Genomic DNA, 25,491 nt, shown 5'->3' with positions numbered 1-25,491 from the left:
TGTCCTAGTGTTCATTTGGGAATTTCTATACTTCAGAGAGGGTCTCTCCCTCTACCTGCATCTGCTGTCCATCCAACCTCTTGATCCCCTAGTCTCTAGGCCTTAACCCTCCTCCTCCCCAGGACTGGGATTACAGACATGTATGACCATGCCCAGATTTTTTTTTTTTAATGAATTCTGAAATTTGGCAGTTGGCAGTTTCTAGGACAAGAGGCCCTTATGCTAAAGCCAAAAGCACTCTTTAACCACTGAGCCCTCTCCCCAGGCCCACTTCGGTTGGTCTTTAAAAAAATATGTTTATTTTTATTTATTTATTTGAAAGAGGGAAAGAGAGAGAATGGGTGCACCAGGGCTTCCAGCCAGTGCAAGCGAACTCCATATACATGCACCACCTTGTGCATCTGGCTAACATGGGTCCTGGGGAATCAAATTAAGGTCCTTTAGCTTTGTAGACAAGCACCTTAACTGCTAAGCATCTCTCCAACCCTGGTTGGACTTTTAAGAACATTTCTGTGATCAATACAGCGACTCCCAACACACCACTCTGACCATCCCCAGGACTTTGGCAAGGGTCTTCCAACTTTGTGGGTCACCTCAGTCATCTAGATGACAGCTCCGAAATTCAAAGTTTTGATCTTCTATAATCTATATGAGATAGCCTACCACTTAACTTGTAACATTTTCCACTTGCATTTTTTTTTTTTTTTTTTTTTTTTGGTTTTTCGAGGTAGGGTCTCACTCTGGTCCAGGCTGACCTGGAATTAGTCTCAGGGTGGCCTTGAACTCACGGTGATCCTCCTACCTCTGCCTCCCAAGTGCTGGGATTAAAGGCGTGCGCCACCACGCCCGGCTTTTCCACTTGCATTTTTTTTAGGTCTGCATCTAGTTTTATTGTGTCCATCTGCTCTTCAGAATTTTTCTCACCAAAATTTAATGCACCAGAATAAATCTTAGAGTCATTAGGTAGTTCCCAATGCTCTGAAAAAAGAACAGTGACCACTAGAATGTGGGCTGTTAGAAGCTAGAAGGGAAGAATAGCAGAGAAGCTAGGCTGCAGTTCTCTACCTGTTTCCAGCAGACTGCTGGCCTGACCATCTGGACATGAGGGAGATGGAGCGAAACACAGACATAAGCTGCCAGTGTGCATGACTACTTGGATAGTATCCCTGGCTGACACCAGCCAAGGACAGCTTCTTCAAATAGCTGCCTGTCCTCTGCCTCTGGGTTTTCTTTGCTGAACTCATCCTGTGGCCCTTTGCCATCGCCACTGCACAGCCTGCTTCCGCAGTGACTTAGAAGTTCTTGTCCACTCATTCGCTAACTACTTATACCTACTCCTGTCCTCAGAGCCTCTACGGTGACTAAGGATGCAGTGAAAAGCAAAAGATAAGATTCTTCCTGGGGCTTAAAGTCTAGTGGCAAGACACCCAAGTCCCACATGTGACCGATCATGACAGTGCCATTGAGAGCAATGGGAGGGATGAAATAGCTAAAGTGTTTGAGTTGGGAGCGAGCAGGGCCAGCCTGGGTCATGTTCACTGCGAAGTAAGTATATGGCCGGAACCAGAGGATGGGTCCAGGACCCCAGGAGTGTAAGACAGACAAGATTAATTCAAATATACTCAGTACTTTATAATTCACTTTGGCTCAAGTAAAATGGAAGTGCTATCTCCAGGCTCTTCCTCACCACTCTACAAACACAGCCTTTCCTGCCTTGGTTCCTGGTACATTCTTCACTTCACCCAGCCTTTCTCTCTCATGAGATCCTGTCTTAATTTCTTCTTTATCTGCTCACTGCCCTGTGTGAGTGGCCTGTGGGCCAGTTTACCTGTTAGTTTTTGAATTTTCCTGCCTAGTGTTTTCTATGAGCCAACCAACTGTCCTCTGAATCTTCCCATGCATTAGCAGTTAGAAGCTTCTGTATGAGGCTCTCCATCTTCGTAAGATCCATGCACCCAGAGCAAATAATGCTCTTGTGACATCTGAAAATGTGTGGGATGAACATGGACTTTGATATCATTCAAATCTGAATCTAGGCCATGACTGTGTTGTTAGACATTTGACCCCAGGCTGTTTGATCTATCCAAAACTCAGCGTCATTAGCTATAAAATTGTTGTTGTAAGGATTAAGAACTATGTATGCCAAGTGCCTAGCACATAGCTACCTAGAGGAAAGCCACCTGTGTGGTGAGCTGGAAAGGGACAGAATGGCCTGAGGTGATTGTGAGGCTGGAGAACACAAGCACAAGATTTCTTCGCTTCCTTATGGTTGTGTTGCGCCCTGTCTTGCAGGCAGAAGACAAGGCAGATGTGCTGAATAAGGAACTCCTCCTCACCAAGCAGAGGCTGGTGGAAACTGAGGAGGAGAAGAGGAAGCAAGAGGAAGAGACTGCTCAGGTAAAAAACACACACGGGCTTTTCTGTGCATAAGTATATTGGCAGCGAGTTAATTTTGTAATATATTTTTTTCTAATTGAGGGGTGATGTTTAAATAGTAAACCTATGTGGTTGAGTCTTGGTACTTTATTTGATTAGTGTTAAGACAAAAGGTGGTATTCTGCCCTTGAAGAGCTTTTAGGAATTTTGCTTTACTGAGTGTTGTTGGTTCCATGTTGCTGGGATGCACATCCAAACCAGGCACAGTTTAGGGAAGGAAGGGATTTATTTCAAGCTCACAGAGCCAGGGGAAGTTCCATAAAACAGTGTAAGAAGCTAGCTCCCATTCACCCCCAAATAGCCAGCACCACAAGCAAGCATATAACCTGCAGCACAAGGCAGGGGCCCAGCCAGAGTTCAAGCTTCACTGCATACCTGTTAGCTGGAATTCAGGCCCATCTCCAATTTACCTTAGGGCTAGACCTCAGGATCTACCTCCAGTGGCACCTCCTCCAGCCAAGGCAGCTGGAGACCAGCTTTGATGAAGCACCTGAGTGGGGGGGGGGGGGGGGGGCGGGGAGGGAGACACGCATTCACACTATCACACTGAGATAATCTAGGAAATGTATTTCATTTGCTCTAAGATTAGTGATTTGGAATTAGGGTCTAAGAGCTTTGAAGGATCTAAAAATTGCAAGCCATATCCTCAAGATCATCAACGCTTCGGAAGTAGTTTATGAACCTTGTGGAACCGAAAAGCCTCTGGTAGGGGTTACCAAGACCCTAACCCTATTCAGTGTGCTTCATTCTCCTGATTCTGCCTTGAGAGGGAGTGGCGGAATCCCTGGTCCAGCTCCCAGACCTCCCTGGGAGAATAAGGAGAACATATGAGTGGGGAGCCAGCATCCCGCTTTTCATGTAATTTTGAATCTAATCAGCCCAGCAGAGCAACAGAGCCTAGGATGGAACAGAGGCCCTTATGCCAAGGACGTGGGGCTCCTAGATTCCCTGAGGAAGAGCCTGACCTTCCACCCATGTTTTCTACCCAGCAGCCCAGCCACGGTGCTGAATCTGAATTATGGGGTAGAGATTATTCATAGTGTTGAAGTCTACTTTTAACATGACTAATTTACAAAATGAAATTTTTTATATCATGATAAGTGACTTTTATTCTAAGGCTTCAGTAATACTAACCCTAAAACAACTGAAAGCATTTCAAAGAACAAGAAACCAGAAAAAAAGAAAAAAGAAGAAGCTTGTTAAGTTACACAGGGATGTGTCACTTGGCACCTACCCCAACTCATAAAAAATGTTCTGTGATTTTTTTTTCCCATTGAAATATGTTAAAAGGTATATCTGGCATTTAATGTTACCCAAGCTTTTTTTTTTTAATCTACTTGAAATTTTTGGGTGACTGTGAATTCTCTATTTTTCTTTTTTTGTTTAGTTTTTGTTTTTTGTTTTTGTTTCTTTGAGACAGGATCACCACTCTGTAGCCCAGGCTGGCCTTAGCTCACAGTCTGCCTGCCTCAGCCTCCTGAGTGCTGAGATTGTTGGCATGCGCCATTTTTTCTTTGGGCTACTTAAGTGAAGAAACTGTTTTAAACTTATTTAGTCCATGTCCTACCTGCTCCCACAGTTCCATAATATGTATCAGTCCTTGGGTGACTAATACCGAAGACAGGCGGGGCTGGGACGTGTGTTGAGAACTCACCAGTGTGGGCAGGATATAGGCTCCCCACAGCCTGTTCCAGCAGTTATGATTACAGTCCTCTTGTGTGATAGGGGTCAGGAGTCCCATCTGTTACATGAAGAAACTTTGTTCAGTGACACTCGCTCCAAGCCCCTCAGCTACCCAGGTTTGTCTTAGAGTCAGTGGGGTCTTATTGTAGGAAAGGGGGATGCTATTGTTTATGTACTAAATTATGTAAAATAGAGATGGAACAGCTATGTTTGAATCAGTTACTATTAGAATTTAAGCATGTACAGACACAAAGAATGTCAGAAATCTGATAATAATGTTCAGTTATATATTATAGTAAGAGTCAGGGGCTGTAGCTCAGTTGGTATAGTACTTCCTAGCATGCCTAAAGCCCTGGGTTCCATCCCTAGTTCCACATGAACTAGGTGTGGTGGTGGTGCATGCCTGTAGTCCCAGACCTGGGAGGTAAAGCAGAAGGACCAAATAGCAAATTCAAGGCCAGCCTGGGCTATGTGAGATCCTGTCTCAAAGTTATAATAATTAACAAATTACCACATGTATAGTCCATTCTATTCATAATTTGAGGTGATAACATGAAAAACTCATCTTTTTAATCTGACCTTGTACTTGTTTGCTTGACCATTTGTTCAACATCTCAGTAGAATTGAGGTATTTTTCATCTGACAGCACCTGAGTTTTTCATCACTTAACCTTTCTTTGTACCAGGATACAAAACTTAAAAATAGCATCCATGATGTAGTATGTCAGTGACTGAAACAAGTACCTGTGACACTTTTCTCCTCTGTCTCACTCACTGAGTCTTCTGTCCTTCTTAAGAACTCTTACCTTCCATCATTTCCTGACTCCAAAGCCTCTTGTCTTATCCTTGTTTTGAGAAAAGTAACAGCAATGACAGTAGGATATTGTAAGCAGGAAGACTAAAAGTGCTTTTTGAGTAATTTTTCAATATACCATTAAGTAATAAATGTAGTGCTGCCATGGAATTTTGATTTAGATTTTTATAATAAAGATAGCTTCTAAATTGGCACCTATTTAGCAGTGTACTTATCAAGTAAGGAGCAGAGTAAGCAGGCACAGTCTTATTGTAGGGTTGATCGTATGTCTTCTACTTGACAGCAAAGAAACCTCCTCCATCTCTAGAGAGATGTAGGTTTTTGAATTATGAAGATAAAACTTCAATGAGGAGCACGTAGCATTGTCATTGACTATGAATCAGGAAGACATGAATATAGATGTTTATGGAAACTTATTAAAATTTTGACAGAATACTGATGTTTCTCTATTTAGCTAAAAGAAGTCTTCAGGAAACAGCTAGAAAAAGCAGAATATGAAATAAAGAAGACGACGGCTATCATTGCTGAATATAAACAGGTAATATGCTACAGTGGATTTTAGTGCTATATAAGCAATTGTTTTTTCTAATGGTTTTGTTTTTGTTTTAATTTGTAAAGCAGTTTCTAGATTTACTAAACATGGTGGCTCACTCTCTGAAGTTGGCAGTGGTAGGGTATGCTTGCTGATAACTTGGGAAGTCTAGTTGACCAACTAGACTTGCTTACAGTGTTTGATAGAATTAGAGGAACAGAAAATGATCCTATTTTTTCCCCCAGCTTGGTTTATGTGGCCTCACCCACTATAAGCCAGTGCTGGCAGGAAATTTTCTTAAAATGCTCTTTTAATAGGAAGCTTTCTGCCCATGAAGATGTTTCTACCCATGAAGACATTTCTAGCTCCATCACCAGAGTGGTTCCTGAAAGCCCTCCTTTTATCTCTAGGTATATTTTCATGTCCCTCCTGTTAGCTGCTGGACTTGGGAAGGACCATTTGTTGCTGAGAGACCCTACATAGAACATTCATGTTCAAGGCTCCCAGAATTAAGTAAAGCACCATGGGACATTTTCCACTTGAAGGGTTTCCTTGGGATCACCTGCCTCTCAAATGTTGTTGAAACCTGATATTTTTTGGGGGGTGGGGGCAAGTTTTGAGGTAGGGCCTCACTGTAGCTCAGGCTGACCTGGAATTCACTGTGTAGTCTTAGCGTGGTCTCGAACTCATGGTGATACTCCTATCTCTACCTCCCGCGTGCTATTAAAGGATTAAAGGTGTGCACCACCACACCCGGCTTCTGATGCATTTTAAAATGTATTTTATGCATATAAATGCTATTTATATATTTATTTATATATTTGTAGAAAATTAGGAACATATAAAAAAATTCCCTTATTCTTTTCATCTAAAGATAATCACTGTGTCGAGTAAGCATCATTATGTAAGCAAGTACCACATAAATAAATATGTACTGTAAATAAACAAAGTGACTATATAATTCATCCTACACTTTGGAAGTGGTTTTGGCTCATTTGTGTATTATGAACATCTTTTCATTAGGAAGCATTGGGACTGGAGATGTAGCTCAGTAATAATCTCCAAGACTTAAACAAAAGAACAACTCTGATATTCATGGACAATTTCTTAGAAATAAGATTTCAGGGATGGAGAGATGGCTTAGTCATTAAGACACTTGAATGTAAAGCCTAAGGACCCAGGTTCAGTTCCCCAGTACCCACATAAGCCATATGCACAAGGTGGCACATGTGTCTGGAGTTCATCTACAGTGGCTAGAGGCTCTGGTGTACCCATTCTCTCTTCCTCTTTTTCTCAAATAAATAAAATAAAATAAATAAGATTTCAGAGCTGTCTTACTCTTAGGATAAAACTATTTTTTAATGCTTATAGGTGATGAAACTTGATGCTTCATGGGACCATAAAACGTACTGATCTCTCTCCTCTAGAAGCCTTTTATTTGTTTTCTTTTTAGGGTCTCTCCATGTAGTTCAGTCTGGCATAGAACTCTTAAATCCTCCTGCCTCAGTCTCCCCTTGCTGGCATTACATATGGGTGCCTCTTTGTCCGTATCCTAGAAACTTATTTTATAATAGGGGATAACACATATTTGTAGATAAGAACAGAAGCAAGTATATGTGGGATGTGAGGAAGGCTTTCCTGGAGATGGGATCATCTGAAGTGTGATTCCAAGGCTAGGTGAGATTTGGAGGAAGACCAGATGGAAATGGAAAGTGGGCTGGCACAAAGCTAGATATTCAGCAGAGAACATTTTATTTGGCACGAGATTCAAGTACAGGAGGAGAAGCAAAGGTACATGGGGCCCCAGAAAGGTCTTCAGGCCTGCGCTGAGGAGTTTGTATTTTGTTTGCAGTAGAAATGTTTGGGTAAAAAGGGTCTGATCATACAAGTATCATTGGCAACAAAGGATGAGGTTTGCAGGCAAGGACAAAGCCAAGAGTCAAAGTGAAAGAAACAGGACACCAAGCCAAAGGAGGAGACAGAAACATTAGCTAGCAAAGGGAAAACATGGAAGGTGGTGCTGAGATTTTGAATATGTTAGATGCTAGTCAGCATGGAGAATGTTGGCTACTATGTGCTATGGTACCTGCCATCACTTGCAATTTTTTTTAATTTTTTTGTTTATTTTTATTTATTTGAGAGTGACAGACAGAGAGAGAATGGGTGCACCAGGCCTCCAGCCACTGCAAACTCCAGATGCATGCGCCACCTTGTGCATTTGGCTTACGTGGGTCCTGGGGAATAGGGCCTCAAACTAGGGTCCTTAGGCTTCACAGGCAAGTGCTTAACTATTAAGCCATCTCTCCATCCCGAAAATGCACTTCTTTAAAATTTTTTGTTTATTCTTATTTATTTGAGAGTGACAGACACAGAGAGAAACAGGCAGAGAGAAAGAGAGAATGGACATGCCAGGGCTTCCAGCCACTGCAAACAAACTCCAGATGTGTGCGTACCCCTGTGCATGTGGCTAATGTGGGTCCTGGGGAATCGAGCCTTGAACCAGGGTTCTTAGGCTTCACAGGAAAGCACTTAATCTCTAAGCCATCTCTCCAGCCTAAAAATGCATTTTTTATTGCCACATCATGCTTCAGGTGGTCACTGCATACCACACTCTACAGTGGCAACCTTTTCAGCTATTTCAAACTATTATCTGGCAAGCTCTTGAAGTAATGTAATAGGCAACACTCTGGAGGAAACTGAACACAAAGTAACTTCAATGCATCCTGCTTTTGGGCTTGGCTATATTTCAAAAATGCTTGGGTTTATTTAAAAGGCTTGAATGGTTTGCAGGCACTGCCAGGGTGATCCCTTCTTTCTAACATCAGTCAATACAGTCCTACTAATTGTTCCAGCTTTGGAACTGGAAACATTGGAAACTGAATTCAATAAGCTAGACTTGCTATTGAGCTAGTTTTTAGTAACTACAACTTTTTTATGCCTTTTGATAATATAAGTAGACTGTATACACTTCTAGCCCAATTTGTACTTTTAATTTGACATCCCCTGTTTTTTAATATATTTTTTTTTCAAGTTAAGGCCTCACTCTAGCCCAGGCTGACCCGGAATTTATATGTAGTCTCAGGCTGGCCTTGAACTCACAGTGATCCTCCTATGTTGGCCTCCCAAGTGCTGGGATTAAAGGTGTGTGCCACCATGCCTGGCACATGATTGCTTTTAATTTTTTTTCATATATTTTAGATTTGTTTTCATCCATATTTCTAAAAGAAAAGATTTTTATTTCAGCCAATAGCTTTGAACAATTTTATTTCTACTTGTTCTCAGTACTTACTAGCACCTTATTTCAGAATGGAAAATCAAATATGCTTTTCTTAAATAAGCATCTCTACTGGCCAGGCACTGTACAATTCTAAACTCTTCAAATATATCTTTTTCAGTTACTGCAGCATAGCACTTTTCAGTCCAGAGGGAGCTGGGATGTTCCATTCACTCCATTACCTCTTAAGGAAACGTCTACGACTGAAAGAGGCTCTTTCAGCTAAAGGAAGGGCACCACTCCTTACAATGCAACTGTCCAGACAGATATTGGCCTTGATACCTATGATCTCGCAGTGCCTAGCAATACCTTCACAAGACCCTCATAATAGGAGAAAAGGATATAACATCAAAATAAAAGAAAGACTAGCAGAGAGAGGGAGGGGATATGATGGAGAGTAGAGTTGTAAGGGGAAGGTGTGGGGGGGAATTATCATGGTTTATTTTCTCTAAGTATAGAAGTTGTCAATAAAAAATTTTTTAATAAAATAAAAATACAAAAAGAAAGAAAGAGACTCTTTCTTTGTCTGGATGGAGAGATACTGTTGTTTCAGAATTCTTTCCATCCAATTCTCCACAACATGCTTTGTTCAAAGCAGATTCTCAGCAGAGATTCTATGGGTTGATTCCACAGTGAGGGCAAAAATTCATTGGAATTAGCCACGGAAGTGACAGCAAGAAACCAAACATGCCCATCCTGTATCTGAGCTTTGCACAATGAACTTGCAGCCTTTTTTTGGTTAGCTCACAAGTGACTTGCATTTGCATTGCCGCTCATATGCAAGCTGTCTTCTCAGATCAGATACACTAGAGTGCTATATGAGTTGATAAACAGTTCTGTCATTGGTCACTAACTTTCTTCTCTATCTTAGATCTGTTCCCAGTTAAGTACCAGGCTGGAGAAACAGCAAGCAGCCAGCAAGGAGGAACTTGAAGTAGTAAAGGTAAGAAGTGAGCTAGCTTACTCTCATAGACCCGCCCTGCTCCATATGAAAGCATTCCGAAATTGTGGAGAATAGAAGTCCTTTCTTCTGCCCCAGGTTTTGGGATGTCAGACACAAGTAGCAGAAAAGGATGGGGAATCTGAGCTGACACTGGAGGCCCATGTGGCTTTTTTGGATTATTATCTGAATTCATATAGCTTCAGCTAGGGGCTTGATCGGATCCTCCCGTCACTCTCTGAAACAGTTAACACCGTGGGCAATATGGAACTTGGATGACAAAACATGTTAAGTAACCAAATGTTTCTTAAACAAAGGGTTTTTCAAGATAGGGTCTCACTCTAGCCCAGGCTGACCTGGACTTCACTATGTAGTCTCAGGATGGCCTCGAACTCATGATGATCCTCCTACCTCTGCCCTCCAAGTGCTGGGATGAAAGGCGTGTGCCACCATGCCCAGCCCTTAACCAAAATTTTAGTGCTTTGTTTTTAAAGAAAATATATGCCATTTATTTTTTTGCTGTCCCCTGGTGGTAAAATCTGTTATTGCTATATGTTCCTTAGACAACAATAAACCAAATGGATTGGCATTCTTTAGAAGCACTGTTGGATCAGGCAAAACTTGGAATCAGTGTCACAGAAACATGATGTCCTCCTATTTGAACATATGCAGGTTTCTTTCTTTTAATTTATTTTTATTTATTTGAGAAGAAGAAAGAAGCAGATAGAGAATGGGCACAGCAGGGCCCTTAGCCACTGCAAATAAACTCCAGATGCATGCATCCCCTTGTGTGCATGTATGACATTGCACACTTGCATCACTGTGTATCTGGCTTATGTGGGACCCGGAGATTAAAGCATGAGTTCTTAAGCTTCGAAGGCAAGAGCCTTAACTGCTAAGCCATCTCTCTAGCCCCAGGTTTCTTTAGTAAACAAAAGTGTTATAGGCAATTTAACATTCAATTTAACAAAATTTCAAAGTCATTTTAACCTTTTTGGAGTGACTATATGTTTATGTACATGTTCCTGAGTATGAGTGGAGGCACGCACCTCCCATCTAATGTGGGTGGAAGGCAGAGGGCAACTTTGGTTGTTAGTCCTCATGTCTCTTGTTTTGTTGTTCACTAGTGTATTCACCAGGCTAGCTGGCCTATAGGCTCCTGGGCAATTCTCTAGTCTCTGCCTCCCTTCTTACCTTTGGCATGCTAGGATTACCTGCTAGTTCTACAGCATCCAGCTTTATGTGGCTACTGGGGATCTGAACTCAGGTCTTCATACTTGCCCGGCAAGTGCTTTATCTACCGAGCCACCTCCTCAGCTCCTTCGCCTAGGTTTCTAAGTAACAGACTGAAAAGTGTATTTTTTTTTCAATGTGTCTAATGGATATTAAGCAGACAAAAATATAGAGTAGATTATGGACAGGACAAGAGAAAAGCTGGTGGGGATAGAAAAGCTGAAATCTAGAAAGGAAGAGCTTGGACACGAGAGAGGGAGAGCTTAATGATGAACTGGACATGGGATGAGGAGCAGTTAATGAATCCGTGATGCCAATCTTCAAGCCAAACTGGGTGAATCCCACGGAAGTGTGGTGAAGAGTTGCTTTATGTGTATGTGAGGATGAATGCAGTTGTTGGGTATGGACACATTGAGCTCATTGTAACAGTAGGACATCTAGATAAAAGTAGTAACATGTTTGGTTTCTAATTTATTCTTGAAATCTGAGTGAAACAATAGCACTGTTGTCTTGAAAAGAATTGCTCTAGTTGTCTTTATCTTCACTGTTGGTTTGATCCACAAAATGGGCATGTAGTGATGTTACTTCGTTATTATATACATATGATTGTTTTTCCTTTAAGCTGACTGAAAAAGATGTTCTTTGTTTCAAGAGTAGATTTAGGTTAGCCATCATGACCTCCTCAGTCTACTAAATATAAGTTACCACAAGCTACTTAAAGTCTTGAGTTTTTTCATTAACAAAAGAATAGTAAACTGGGTGTGGTGGCGCATGCCTTTAACGCCTTTAATCCTAGCCCTCCGGAGGCAGAGATAGGAGGATCACTGTGAGTTCAAGGCAACCCTGAAACTACTGAGTGAGTTCAAGGTGAACCTGGGCTAGAGTGAGACCCTACCTTGAAAAACCGGAAAAAGGAGGGAGAGGGGAAAGGTGAAGAGGAGGAGGAGGAGGAGGGTACCTGTTTGTGTAGTTTCTCTAGGATTAAATGAAATACAAGTAGAGTAGACTGTGTGAGACTCGGCACCTGTTAATAGTAATGAAAGCCCAAAATTTCTAGATCAAATTTCATAGACAGGATATACACTCCTAGGTTCTTTTTACAGATCCTTAATAAAAAAGTACACTGGTCCTGGGATAGCTGGATTTGTGCTGCCTGTAACCATTTGGTTTCAGTACAAGAAAAACAGTACCTTAAGAAAGAGGACTGGGGCTAGAGTGGTGGCTTAGCGGTTAAGCGCTTGCCTGTGAAGCCTAAGGACCCCAGTTCGAGGCTCGATTCCCCAGGACCCACGTTAGCCAGGTGCATGTGTCTGGAGTTCATTTGCAATGGCTGGAGGCCCTGGTGCACCCATTCTCTCCCTCTCTCTCTCTCTCTCTCTCTCTCTCTCTCTCTCTCTCTCTCCCTCCCTCCCTCCCTCCCTCTTTCTCTCTCTCCCTCTTTCTCTCTGTCTGTTGCTCTCAAATAAATAAATAAAACAAAAAATATTTTAAAAAGGACTGATAGGATTGAGCCATCTTTAAAAATCATATATTATTTCAGTAAGTGATTGAGCCTATAAAATAGTTTGATGTTGGATACCTTTTATATATTTCAGGGTAAAATGATGGCATGCAAACACTGCAGTGACATTTTCAGTAAGGAAGGTGCTTTGAAACCAACAGCCATAAGCAGCGAGGACCAGGGAATTGAGGCAGACGACGAGAAAGACTCCCTTAAGAAGCAGCTGAGGGAGATGGAGCTGGAACTGGCACAAACCAAACTGCAGTTGGTGGAGGCCAAGTGTAAAATCCAGGTGGGTAACTTGATAAAAGATGACATCAGCTGCATCATGACCCCACAGTTTAAGAAGCTGGGCTTTATGATATCCTGTCTGGGGTCAGAGTCACAAGATATTACTGTATGTGTCACTTACATGTTGTATTCCTAACTGTCCTGCATCATCACGTTTTACATCATGTCCTTCTAAACACAAACTTTACCACTTGTGAGAACTCAGCGTGCTTTGTAGTTTTCCCTAAGATGTGTGACTCATGTCTTTTCACATTGATCATGTTCAGTAGATCCTGCAAATTAGAAGGCCGAACCCCTCAGTTGTCCTTCCCTCCACTATTGGCTAACAGCCATTCTTTTCTTTGGAGGTTCTTGACTTTAGCTGATTTCTCCAAATACCTTTCCCCATTCTACCCAGACTGCAGAGTGTCATAATTAGGAAAATGGGCCTGGCTTCTGGTGGACTCTTGGCCATTGCCTCTTCACCAGTAGTCCCTACTTCATGTCCAACCCATGCAGCATTAAGGATCCTCAGCAGTGTGCATTCTCTGGACCCTGGATATTCACTAGGGGCATGTTTACATTGGAACTCATTTATGCTCATACTTTTATGTAATTTTAAACATGTATTCTCTGGTTGCAACATAAACCTAAATTTAGACCTAAATGGCATGAGGTCATGGGGATGAGGGGAATATAAAATACAATTCATTTCACTGTTACAAGAAAGCCAGATTCTGATTTTTTTTAATTTTTTTTGTTTTTTGAGGTAGGGTCTTGTTCTAGCCCAGGCTGATCTGGAATTCACTGTGTAGTCTCAGGATGGCCTTATACTCATGGTGATCCTCCTACCTCTGTCTGCTAAGTGCTGGAATTAAAGGCATATGCCACCACACCTGGCTCAGATTCTGATTTTTAATGGTAATTCTTTTAGCCTTAAACTTGCTTCTTCCATTAAGAAGCAAACTTAATCTTCCTGGGTTTTAAGAGCAGGACACTAACTACAGCGATCTGGTGATTCTAAAAAGCATGTATATATGCAAATAGAGAGAATGGGGATGCCAGGGCACAGTGCCACTTCAAATGAACTCCAGATTATGCACCACTTTGTGCATCTGACTACGTAAGTATTAGGGAATCAGTCACAGGTCATTAGGCTTTTCAGCCAAGCACCTTAACTGCTCAGCCATCTCCCCAGCCCTAATTTCTAATTTCCTTTGGCATTTCTGTAACTCATATGGTTTTCCTTCTTTGATTAGGAACTTGAACATCAGAGAGGAGCCCTTATGAATGAAATACAAGCTGCAAAAAACTCTTGGTTTAGCAAAACCCTGAACTCTATCAAAACAGCCACAGGCAACCAGCCACTACAGCCACCACAGGCCACTCAGCCACCCAAGGAGAGCACATAGTTGCAACCTCACCAAGCACATGAGCACAAAGCTCAAAGCAATGGAAACCTGAGAGAATTCTTCATGTAGTCCTTGGAAGGAAAGCCAAGAGGCCAGAAGCCAGTCAGAGTCTTTCAGTAGCGCTCCATCTTTCATGAACGGCACTTTTCAAAGGGATGTTACTTAAATTGACCTGATTTATGTCGAATACCTATTTTCCACTTCTTCATGGAAGGCCATCTTCAGATCTATCATAGTATTACATGTTATTTTATATGCCTGATGTTTAGTTGGAAATAATTAATCTTAAACTAAATGCTTTTTATATAGAATTAATTATTCATGATAATTTTTATCTTACCTAAAAAATGGAAGCATCTAGTATCTAAGGTTGAAGTGATAAGACCTCTGTCACAGAAAAAAAAAAAAAAAGGAACCTAGCCTCTTTAACTTTTCAGGACTTTTTCAGATAAAGCACACTGTGAGGCTGGTCATGATCACCATCGACTTTCATCTTAAAAGTCATTTGCAGAGTAGTGATTCTCCTGTCCCAAGGAAAGAACAGACCAGGTTGAAAGTTCCCAAAGATAATTATGTTTTGTTGGGCAATCTGGACATGAAGTACTAGGAACTGTGGGACAGACAGGCTGCTGAGAATGTACACTAGGTAAATGGAACTAAGCTTTTGACAAATGTGCAATAAAATCATTTGGCTATGATATTCTAGCAGTTCCTTTCAAGAACTCTACCTGGAACTTAAATGTTCCTCATATGGCTACATGGGCATGCTTGTGACTTGTGGCAAATGTAAACACAAAGGTAGATACTATGGGTTGAAGACTTAGGGAAACTTCTCCAGAGAGATTAGAAAGGCCCAGGCCTGGCCAGCCATTGTGCTTAGAATGTAATAAAACAGTGATGAGCTCATTAATGTTGACAGACTTGTTAAGGGAAACACTAATGTCTTATAACTTCACTAAAGGATATGCTGTTGCAATGGAAATTGAAGTCAGCTTCATGTCACCATAGCTGAATGTTGGGCAATTTTTCCTGACTTCTACACACTAAAAATGAGGTATGGATAAAGAGATACAAGTGTATTCCTGGCATTTTGGATTGGCTATAAAATCTTTGTAGAAATACTTAACTCATGGAAAGGTGTTATTTAAAAATTGGTGCAAATAGGTTTTCAGTTACATTTGACATGTCTATATAAATAGCTCTTGTAAGAACAAAGCTGAGTCTCCCATTTTCTAAGATATTATGAAAGCATCTGGTCCTTTTACAGCAACCAAACTACTGTCAGCTATGTAGAGTGACACTGATTTATATTCATCTTGGCTTCATTTTAAACATACAGTTTTTCAAGAATCTTCAAGTCTGTATTGTCAGGGTGGGTCTTCTCTGTGCCATATGCTGCAGTTGTAAATAATGCAGTCTGACAAGCATGTATCAAAGGATGCTTGTCAACCCCAAGAGGATGCACTTCAGATTTGCTCATGGTAGATCCTTTCCTCTACAATGATCTTTAAATTCCAAAAGTGTAATTCCCTTCATCTACAACCCCAAGAAACTGATGCCTACTTGGTCTCTGCTACATTTGCCAATATATTTTCCATATAGAAATCTGTTTTGGTGATAGTTCTCATCAGAAGGTCCATTTCTTTTAATCCAAACGGGCAATGACCCAGCATTCCACATACCTTTGGTGACTTTAACTTTTCCCACATGGTTTTTAGTTAAGCTATTTTTTTCTATGAATATAGTGACTGGAAAATTACATTTTGTTTCTATAAGTCATTTAGTATATAGTCTCTTAGCTTTATTGTCATTTTATGCTTTGATTCAAGAAACCCTGTACAAGTTACCTTTTCAAATGGCCAGCTAAACTAAAGATGCATTTTTGTTGTTGTTGTGAACTTCATAGTACCATTCAGAGCTCTCTTTGACTTCTGAAAATAAATACATTCCACAGAATGCCTAAGTTGCATGATTTTCCTCAAATGGTAATGAAAGAAAAACAGAATGGCTCTAGGTCAAGTCTTATCTGTAAAACTAGTTCAGGTTCATAGCTTCTTTCCTTTTCCTTTCTAAACAAAATCACCTTTAGAAGTTAGATGAACCTATCTTTTGAATTTTCTTTTAACTACTATGAAAGACAAAAATAGTTTTTTCTTTTCCACCTACTTAGAGATTACATATATACCACTCACTGCATTGTCTTTCATTTGTAGCAATAGTAAAGATTGGAAAGAGAATGCAAAACATGATAGGGGCTGTGCTTGTTCATACAGTATGTTACAACAGCAGTGCTCCAAATCAAGTTTCCATTATTGTTGGTTGAAAACTCATACATGGCAACATGAAGCAACTATGCATTTTAATTTCACTTACTTTGAGATATAGTCAAAAATTGCAAGTTATTTTTTTCTTGAGACAGGATCTCACCATGTAACCTAGACTGACCTTGAACTTGAAACTCTCCTGCCTTATCCTCCCAAGTGCTGAGATTATGGCATGTGCCACCACAGATAAAACTCCATTAGAATTCCTTTTAGAAGAAGATCATCCAGCAAAATATCCAGGAAATCTTCAGTATTCTAGTGGTTTTCATCTCCTAACATTTACAATGTAAAAAATATTCCTCCAAAAATCCAGTAGTTGCAACATCTGAAAGTGATCATTTCTCTTTGTATTAAGTCTGTAAAATACACAGAAAAACCCTAATAACTCATTAGCTTTTGTTATGCAAGTCTCTTATTGAACACATTCTTTAAGCTGTCAGAAAACAAGTTGGATTTTGGATGCATATTTTTGCTAGCTTTCCCCAAGTCATGACATGACTTAGTTATATTTAGTACAAACAATTTAATGCAAAGAAATTTTCAGTTCACTAAGATTCTGTACATGAGTGCCTATCAGAAAGGGTAATAAAATGCTATATAGGTCTGCAACCTGTCTTTTCATACAACAAATATCTCTCTTTCCCTCTTCCAGCTATTAAATTGGTGATTTCTTCATTGGCTTTATTAAAATGACCTGGAAAAGTGAAAGAGAAACTTTTGTGCTGATGTTAATAGTTTAATAATTTTCATTGTCTTTCATTTTTAAAAAGTTAATACAGTTCTGTGTATTAATATTTATTTTTTCTCTAATTCCTATTCTATTTCAAATATTTTCCAGTTAATAACAGTGGTTTCATTTTTTAGCTGAAGTTAGAAAACCTAGACAATACATAGGCAAGGGCACTGCAGATAAATTTAGACCTTGTCAGGAGTCCAAGAACCAATGCTGGGTATGGTTTTGTACACCAACAATCCCAGCATTCAGGAGGTTGAAGCAGAGGGATTGCTATGACTTCAAGGCTAGCTTGGGCTACATAGTGAGTTCTAGGCCAACCAGGATTACATAGTGAGACCCTGTCTCAAAAACATCAAACAAAAGAATCAAATGTGTAGCTAATGTCAAAACCAACCTTTCCAGTGCTCTAGCTGAAATCAAGTCTGCTAATGATCTCACCAGCTCTGAGCATCAGACACAAAGGTGGTTACCAGCTTTTTAGGACTCCTTAAAGGGACAAAAAGAACATTTTAAAAATACCATTTTTTATTAAAAAAAAACACTTATAATTCCTTAGCACAATGATTGTAACTTATTTAAAAAACAATGGCTGATTCTCTTCCTCAATACTAAGTAAATAAAGAATGAACAAATTCTGTTGTATAATTTGAACACCTAGATTTTTGAATATTTATGTGCTCTGTGTGTGTGTGTGTGTGTGTGTGTGTGTGTGTGTATGTATGACACAGAGAGAGATTAGTGAAATTTTATTGAGTATTCCTGTTTCTTTTGTATACCACATAACATGCAACCAAATAACACATTAAGATTTCAAGACATGGTGAGCAAAACTAGAAGCCCAGCCATCAGCTCTGTGATATAAAACTCTGTCAAGTCACTTTTGTTGATGGTCACATTGAAATAGAATTGTCTGAAAACATTATTCCTTTCTCATGGTGGCATTTATGTAATATATGCAAAGCACTTTAACCCTACCAAATTCATTAACTAACTTTCAAAATTTACAAAAGTGAAGATTCCAATAAGAACTAAACCTCAATAGGTGATGGTGACCTTTGAATTGTAAAGAGAAAAGTAGATGTTTGTGGGATTTTAGTGACTGGTGTATCTTTGCAGTTTCCTCTCAAAAACTATATCTCAAGCTTACCTTCAAGTAAACTTGCTATCAGCTATAAAATCATCTCCATCAAAATAAATCCTATCTTCTCTGCTACTGTCTCTGGTATAGCCCTAGTTGTATTCTAAAACATTTGAGAAAAAAATAAATCCTTGAAAATAAACTAAATATTTTAAAATATTTTCCTCTTCCAGTGGCATTTGGTTAATATGTAAGACCTTTTTCACTAAATTACAACTTTATATAACTATATTGTAGGTGGTATAAGCTCAAGAAAACTGAGTTGTGAAAATATAAATGTATCAAAAGACTAGTGACATGAAAGCACAATAAGAAAACTGGAGATGTCCTGGAACTCAAGATGTCCCAACAGACTTCTGCATCAGTTTCTGTATTTTTCATTGTTTTGCATAAAATGCATGAATTCTTAGGTCAAAGTTTGGAAAACTGTTCTCAGTTAACCCACTTCCTTTCTCTCCAACTCCCCCCTTTCCCTTAGTTGAGGAGGTAGTAGAAATTTTATGCTACCTTTTTCTATTTTTATGAAACATGATTTTCCCCCAGCATCTACAATGAAGACAGGTTATAGCATAAAGAAGTTGAGTAATCTGAAGAGTGCTAATTGGCTGCAAAAGAAACATTAGTCATCACCCTCTTCCTCTATAAACTCTGACCAATTAGATGTTTCCATATGCAATGTATTATGTATAGTACACTCTTAATGTAAATGTAATGCCTGTTAAGAAAGTGCAATTTATTGTACATTGTCCCAACAAATGTTTACTTTTATATTCACCATGAACTTGAATTGGATTGGTAACTTGTTCTCTTGTGTGAATGAAACCTTGTGAAATAAAAAATGCAACCTAGAAGGTAACAAGGTGATTGCTTTTGTGAGCCAGTGATGTTTTTAATGCTTTGTGTTGGCCCTTTGGGCCCATTAAATAGTAATAAACATTTGTTCTGAAGTCCATATATGTCTCTGACTGAGCCATTTCTCCAGCACACTGATTTTTTTCAAGTTGACCTTAATCTGAGTCATTTGACCCCAGTGGGTTTGTTGTTTGTAAGCAGGGTCTCACTCTAGCCCAGGCTGACCTGGAACTCTGCAACTCTGGCTGATACACCTACCTCTGCCTCCCAAGTACTGGAACTACTTAATAGGTGACTCCAGGCCTGGCATTTATTTCTTTTTATTTTATCTTTTCCTAGTGTTTTTATCTGTTGTGAGAGTACCAAGAAAGTAAACATGCACAGGAGTATGCCCTAGGACAGGTTCTACAAACTGATGTCCTGCACAGCACACTACCAACAGACATATTGTACTTTCAACTGAGGTCCTTGATTACGAGTAAAAGAAACTATTTCAAGTGAGTTAAATCAATTTAAAGACAAATTAATTAAAAATAAATAGGGGTATCTGTATCATGGTACTTCAAGAGCCTGGAATGTCACAAGAGACCAAGCAACTGTTTCCACAGTTTCTCACCTGCTTGGCTTTCTAGATGATTCTCTGCTTCATCCTTCTCTCCAAAAGCAATCCATACAACTACCACCTGTACATGTCCTTCTTCAAATGAACAGCAGACTTGGAGTAGCCATCTTGTCCTAATTCCAAATTCTTGCAAAAAAAAATATATGATTTGGTTAATCCTGGGTCAAAAGGCTATTACTAATCTACTCTGTATCTGTCTTTTGGTGTGGGAGCTCATGGAACCTTAGTGAAAGCCAAGAGATGGGTTAGCACCTCTTAGAATTCAGAATATACTGAAAATACATATTAATCAGAAATTGTAAAATTACAATTTTGGGGTCAAGTCCAGACCACAGACACCTATTATTTGGTTCATGGACATTTTAGCATTTTGGGGGGGTTGATTTTTGAGACAGGGTCTCATATAGCCTAGGCTGGTCTTGGACTTCCTATGTAACTGAGGATGACTTACACTTCTGATCTTGTCTTCACCTCCTGAGTGCACCACCATGTCTCTTTTATTCAGTGCTAGGGATTGAACCTAGGCCTTTTCGCATGCTACACAAGCACCCTACCAACTGAACTACATCCCCAGCCCTCAGAGTATTTTAAAAGAGAAATTTTACATAAAACATAAAGCATGCTGGGGTATAGCTGACTAATAGGAACACTTATCTAGAATGTCATGTATGAGATTAAGGGCTAGATTCCTCAGCAGTAGTAAGAGAAAAAAAGAAGTCAAAAGTTAGAAAACACCCATTGAGTTTGGCACATCATGAGTGAGCATGACATGTACAATATGGGGAAAGCTCAGCAAGTTGATTCACACCTGTGGTACCTGCACCTGGAAGGAAGAGGTAGTACAAACAGAAGTTCAAGGTCATCCTTCATATATAGCCACTTCAATGCCAGTTTGAGCTATACTAGACCTTGCCTCAAGAAACAAAACAGGGGCTGGAGAGATGGCTTAGTGGTTAAGCACTTGCCTGTGAAGCCTAAGGACCCTGGATCGAGGCTTGATTCCTCAGAACCCATGTTAGCCAGATGCACAAGGGGGTGCACGCATCTGGAGTTCGTTTGCAGTGGCTTGAGGCCCTGGGGCGCCCATTCTCTCTCTCTCCCTCTTTCTCTCTCTGTCTATTGCTCTCAAATAAATAACTAAATAAAAATAAACAAAAAATTTTATATAAAAAAAAGAAACAAAACAGCATGGCATGGTGATGCAAGCCTGTAATCCCAGTGCTCAGGAAGCAGAGGTAGGAGGATCACCATGAGTTTGTGGCCACCCCGAGACTACATAGTGAATTCCAGGTTAGCCTGGGCTACAGCAAGACCCTACCTCAAAAAAACAAAGCCAAAACAGCCAGAAGCCGGGTGTGGTGGTGCACGTCTTTAACCCCGGCACTGGGGAGGCAGAGGTAGGAGGATATTCGTGAGTTCGAGGCCACCCTCAGACTACGTAGTTCTAGGTCAGCCTGGACTAGTGTGAAACCCTACCTCAAAACAACAACAACAAAAAACCCAGCCAGGCATGGTGACCACATGACTTTAATCCTAGCACTCAGGTGGCTGAGGTAGGAAGATGGCTGTGAGAGTTCAAATCCAGCCTGGGATTACAAAGTAAATTCTATGTCAGCCTGGGCTAGAGTGAGATCCTATCTCAAAAAAAAAAAAAAAAAAAAAATACAGTGTGGTGGCTCACACCTTACTAAGACATGCTTGAGGCCATCAGACTGGGCTATAGAGTAAGTTTTAGGCCAGCCTGGATCTACTTAAAGTGGGATAAATAAATAAGGAAATGGAATTCCACGTTAAAAGGCAATTATTTAAAACTTGGAAACTATGCAGAAAGGCAAGTGATATATATGTTCTTTCAAGGTCAGACCAAGGACTGGGGGAGTATATGTTGTTAGCTCACTGCTCATTCTTGACTAATGTTCTTATATTTAATCTCTATGTTAGTGTGTAAATTTTTATCCAATAGAATGTAAATCCTTATATTCTTTTACCAGAACAGATAACTCTAAAGGTTATATTTATTAACCTGTAAAACAGTAACTAGTATACATCTAACCTCATCGCCTTATATTAACACTCCATTGCTAAACTGCTTATAAAAATCCAGCTGAGGCCAGGCGTAGTGGCACACACCTTCAATCCCAGTACTCGGGAGGCAGAGATAGGAGGAAGGCCATGAGTTTGAGGCCACCCTGGGACTACATAGTGAGTTCCAGGTCAGCCTGGGCTAGAGTGAGACCCTACCTTGAAAAACAAACAAACTAAAAATCCAGCTGCTCAGATAACTTTGTGGCAGCTTTAACCTCTTACTGGTTTCCTTATCAACTAATTCATAAATAAAACATGTCACTTGCTTATATTTGCAAGAAAAAAGTCTTGATTTTTATCTGTTTTTGTTTTACCATTTGTGAAATTACACTTTTAAAAAAATAATTGAGGGCTGGAGAGATGGCTTAGCGGTTAAGGTGCTTGCCTGCGAAACCTAAGAACTCATATTCGAATTTCCAGGTTCCATGTAGCCAGACTCAAAGCAATGCAAAGCGCACAGTACAAGGGGCGCACGCTTCTGGAGTTCATTCACAGTGGCTGCAGGCCCTGGTGCACCCATTCTTTGTCTCTCTCCCTCTCTGTCTCTTTCTCTCTCTGCGTCTCTCTCTCTCTCAAAAATAAATTTAAAAAAATAGTTGATTACTATCAAAGAAATAGTCTTTGAAAGAGGAAGTTTAAAGAAAGTCCAAGCTTTAGAAATGGCTCACCATAAGCAACCTACAAGTTTTTAAATGAAAGCTACATTATTCCAATTTAAGAGTCTTGAGTTTCTTTGTAATGGGAAAATAGCAATCCTTACATAATCATCATGTTTTCAAATGTCAGCACTGTAAAAATTGTACTGTTTTCATTGACCCTTAAGGCATCTAATTTTTATTTTTATTTATTATTATTATTTATTATTTATTTTTAATTATTTATTAGACAGAGAGAAAAAATAGGAAGAGAGAATGGACACACCAGGACCTCAAGCCACTGCAAATGAACTCTAGACACATGTGCCCCCTTGAGCATATGGTTTACATGGGTCCTGGGGAATCAAACCTGGGTCCTTTGGTTTTGGAGGCAAGCACCTTAACTACTAAGCCATCTCAAGGAGTCTAATTTTACATGAAAGGCTTAGACTCATAGTTTCATTTATATGGGGTGCTAGACAGAATAATCCTGATGTGTATTGTTTGTAGAGTTTTGTTTTTGTTTTAAGACACAAGGTTTGTTTGTTTTTCCTGTACTCAATTGCTCAGAATGGCAGCAAGGCAAGGAGTTTGTATATTGTTTTGTTTTTAATTTTTTAAATTTATTTGATATATGTGTATGTACATGCCTGTACGTGCTAGTGTGTAGTGTGTGTGTGTGCATGTCAGGGGACAACTTTCAGGTTGGTCCTTGACTTATGCCTAATTTTGGGCAGGGTTTCATTGTTATTCACTATTTGTAAGCTTTTGGGAAATTCTTCTGTCTCTGCCTCCCTCCTAGCTTTCAGCATACTGGGATTTCAGAAGCCCACCACAGTGACCTGCCTTTTGTAATATGGGATCTGGGGATCCCAATTCAGCACATGTTTTATCCACTGAGCTATCTTCCCAAACCTTTTGTTTGTTTGCTTGTGGGTTTTTTTTTTTTTTTTTTTTTTTTTAAATCCAACTCTCCTTTTTGCCTTCCATCTCACCAATCCGCACGCTGGCTTCTTATCTTTGGTCTGGGAATCAAACTTAGTACTCAGGGTTGAGTAAAGAGGACTTTACCCTCTAAGACATCTCCTCATTCCCCTCCTTTTTCTCCCTTCCCTTTCCTTTCCCTTTCCTTCCCCCTTTCTCCTTTTCCCTTCCCTTCCCCTTTCTTCCTTCCTTCCTTCCTTCCTTCCTTCCTTCCTTCCTTCCTTCCTTCCTTCCTTCCTTCTTTCTTTCTTTCTTTCTTTCTTTCTTTCTTTCTTTCTTTCTTTCTTTCTTTCTTTCTTTCTTTCTTTTTTGGAAAGTATCAGCCTCTAGGATTGAGACAACAGTTATGAGTTACCCTGCCTAACTGTAGAGTTTTACTTCTTGTTGCAGTCAGGTTCACATGGCTGGTAAAAATCACCCAACCAAGAGCAGCTTGTGGGAAAAAAAGAAGTTTATTTTGGCTTACAGGCTTGAGGGAGAAGCTCCATGATGGTAGGGAAAATGATGGCATGAGCGGAGGATGGACATTACCCCTGGCCAACATAGGGTGAATAACAGTAGCAGGAGAATGTGCCAAACATTGGCAAGGGGAAACCGTCTATAACACCCATAAGCCCACCCCCAACAACACACTCCCTTCAGAAGGCCTTAATTCCCAAATCTCTATCAGCTGGGAATTTAACATTCAGAACACCTAAATTGATGGGGGACACCTGAATCAAACCACCACACTTCTCCATGGCAGATACAGGGACTTGTGGACAGCAAGAGGAAAGCCAGACTGAGTTTGTGTTGTTGACTCTTCAGGGTGGGAGAATTGAGTAACTTTAATTGATGGCTAAAAGAAAATGAAGTGGATGCCGGGCGTGGTGGCACACACCTTTAATCCCAGCACTTGGAGGCAGAGGTAGGAGGATTGCCATGAGTTCGAGGCCTCCCTGAATGCCACAGTGAATTCCAGGTCAGCCTGAGCTAGAGTGAGACTCTACCTCAAAAAACAAAAAACAAAAAAAAAAAAAAAAAGAAAGAAAGGAAATGAAGTGGAATAGAATGGGGATAATCACCAATGTTGTCTGGGAGAAATCAAAGCAAAACTACTGGTGTCTTGCTGGATAGATGCAGTAGAACAACCAAGGGCTCAGTGGCTAAGAAAATGATAAAACTTGGGATCATAACTCTAGTCCTATAGGCCAATGCAAAAGGAGAAAATTAAGAATTTGATATGACAGTCATTAGGGAGTTTTATGATTTTACTTTGTAATTTATTTGCATGTGTGTGTGCATGTGTGTGTGCATGTGTGCTTATGTGTGTGCACGCACACACATCAGGGTCTCCTGCTGTTGCAAAGAAACACTAGACACAGGTGCCACTCTGGGTTTGGATTTATGTGGGTGCTGAGGTATTGAATCTGGTTTTTGCAAGCAAGTGCCTTTAACTGCCAGCTCGATGTTTTAAGATTTTAGAAATGGGTAGGTCTGTGACATGACAAGGTCTAAGGCATAGCCAAGCATGATGAAGATCTGCAAATAGCAATCAGAAATAAAATTTATGTCATATATGCATGTTTTGGGGAACTGTGGTTTTTAACTTATCTTCTTAAACACTGCTAAGTATTTTTTTAATTGAATTAATTTTTAGAGAGGGAGAAAGAGAAAGAGTTGAGAGGGGGTACAGTTAGGGTGACTGGACCTCTGAAGGTAAAAAGAGCAGGAAAGTCTGTACTTGCCAGAAATCAAAGATGATCTAATTTCTTATCTCTCTTGCCTAGTTCCCCAGACCTGTTTTTCCACAAACAGCCAGAACCCCCTCCTGGGAGGGAAGTCTTTCATAGGATTTAAACATTGTGTTTGGTCAAGTTCAGCCCCCAGAAATTGGTGCCAGGGCTAGCCTTTTCCTGAGATAGCCCCTAGCCCTAACCAACCAGCTGTCCCTCTGGTTCACCTGAGCCAGAAGACAGCCCACCTCCACTAACAGGTTGCACGTACCTTTGCAAGAAGAGGGCAGGCTGTCTGATCACTTG

The 25,491-nt window shown here is 40.2% G+C and overlaps 1 protein-coding gene across 6 annotated transcripts in view; it reads left to right on the top strand.

Moving 5' to 3' along the window:
- Rabgap1l (RAB GTPase activating protein 1 like) overlaps nucleotides 1–19,244 on the top strand; it is a 682,536-nt gene extending 663,292 nt beyond the window's left edge. For all 6 annotated transcript variants that reach the window (XM_045141715.1, XM_004658772.3, XM_045141714.1 and 3 more), the window contains 5 exons: nucleotides 2,293–2,397; nucleotides 5,387–5,470; nucleotides 9,610–9,681; nucleotides 12,507–12,704; nucleotides 13,942–19,244. In XM_045141715.1, the coding sequence (XP_044997650.1) occupies nucleotides 2,293–2,397; nucleotides 5,387–5,470; nucleotides 9,610–9,681; nucleotides 12,507–12,704; nucleotides 13,942–14,094 (612 nt within the window). In that variant the 3' untranslated portion in view covers nucleotides 14,095–19,244. The remainder of the gene's footprint in view (nucleotides 1–2,292; nucleotides 2,398–5,386; nucleotides 5,471–9,609; nucleotides 9,682–12,506; nucleotides 12,705–13,941) is intronic.
- Nucleotides 19,245–25,491: the final 6,247 nt, after the last annotated feature.

Source organism: Jaculus jaculus, chromosome 1 (genome assembly GCF_020740685.1).
Source record: "Jaculus jaculus isolate mJacJac1 chromosome 1, mJacJac1.mat.Y.cur, whole genome shotgun sequence".
Classification (NCBI taxonomy): domain Eukaryota; kingdom Metazoa; phylum Chordata; class Mammalia; order Rodentia; family Dipodidae; genus Jaculus; species Jaculus jaculus.
The sequence above is the reverse complement of the archived record's forward strand: the minus strand, read 5'-3'. Positions and strand labels throughout refer to the sequence as shown.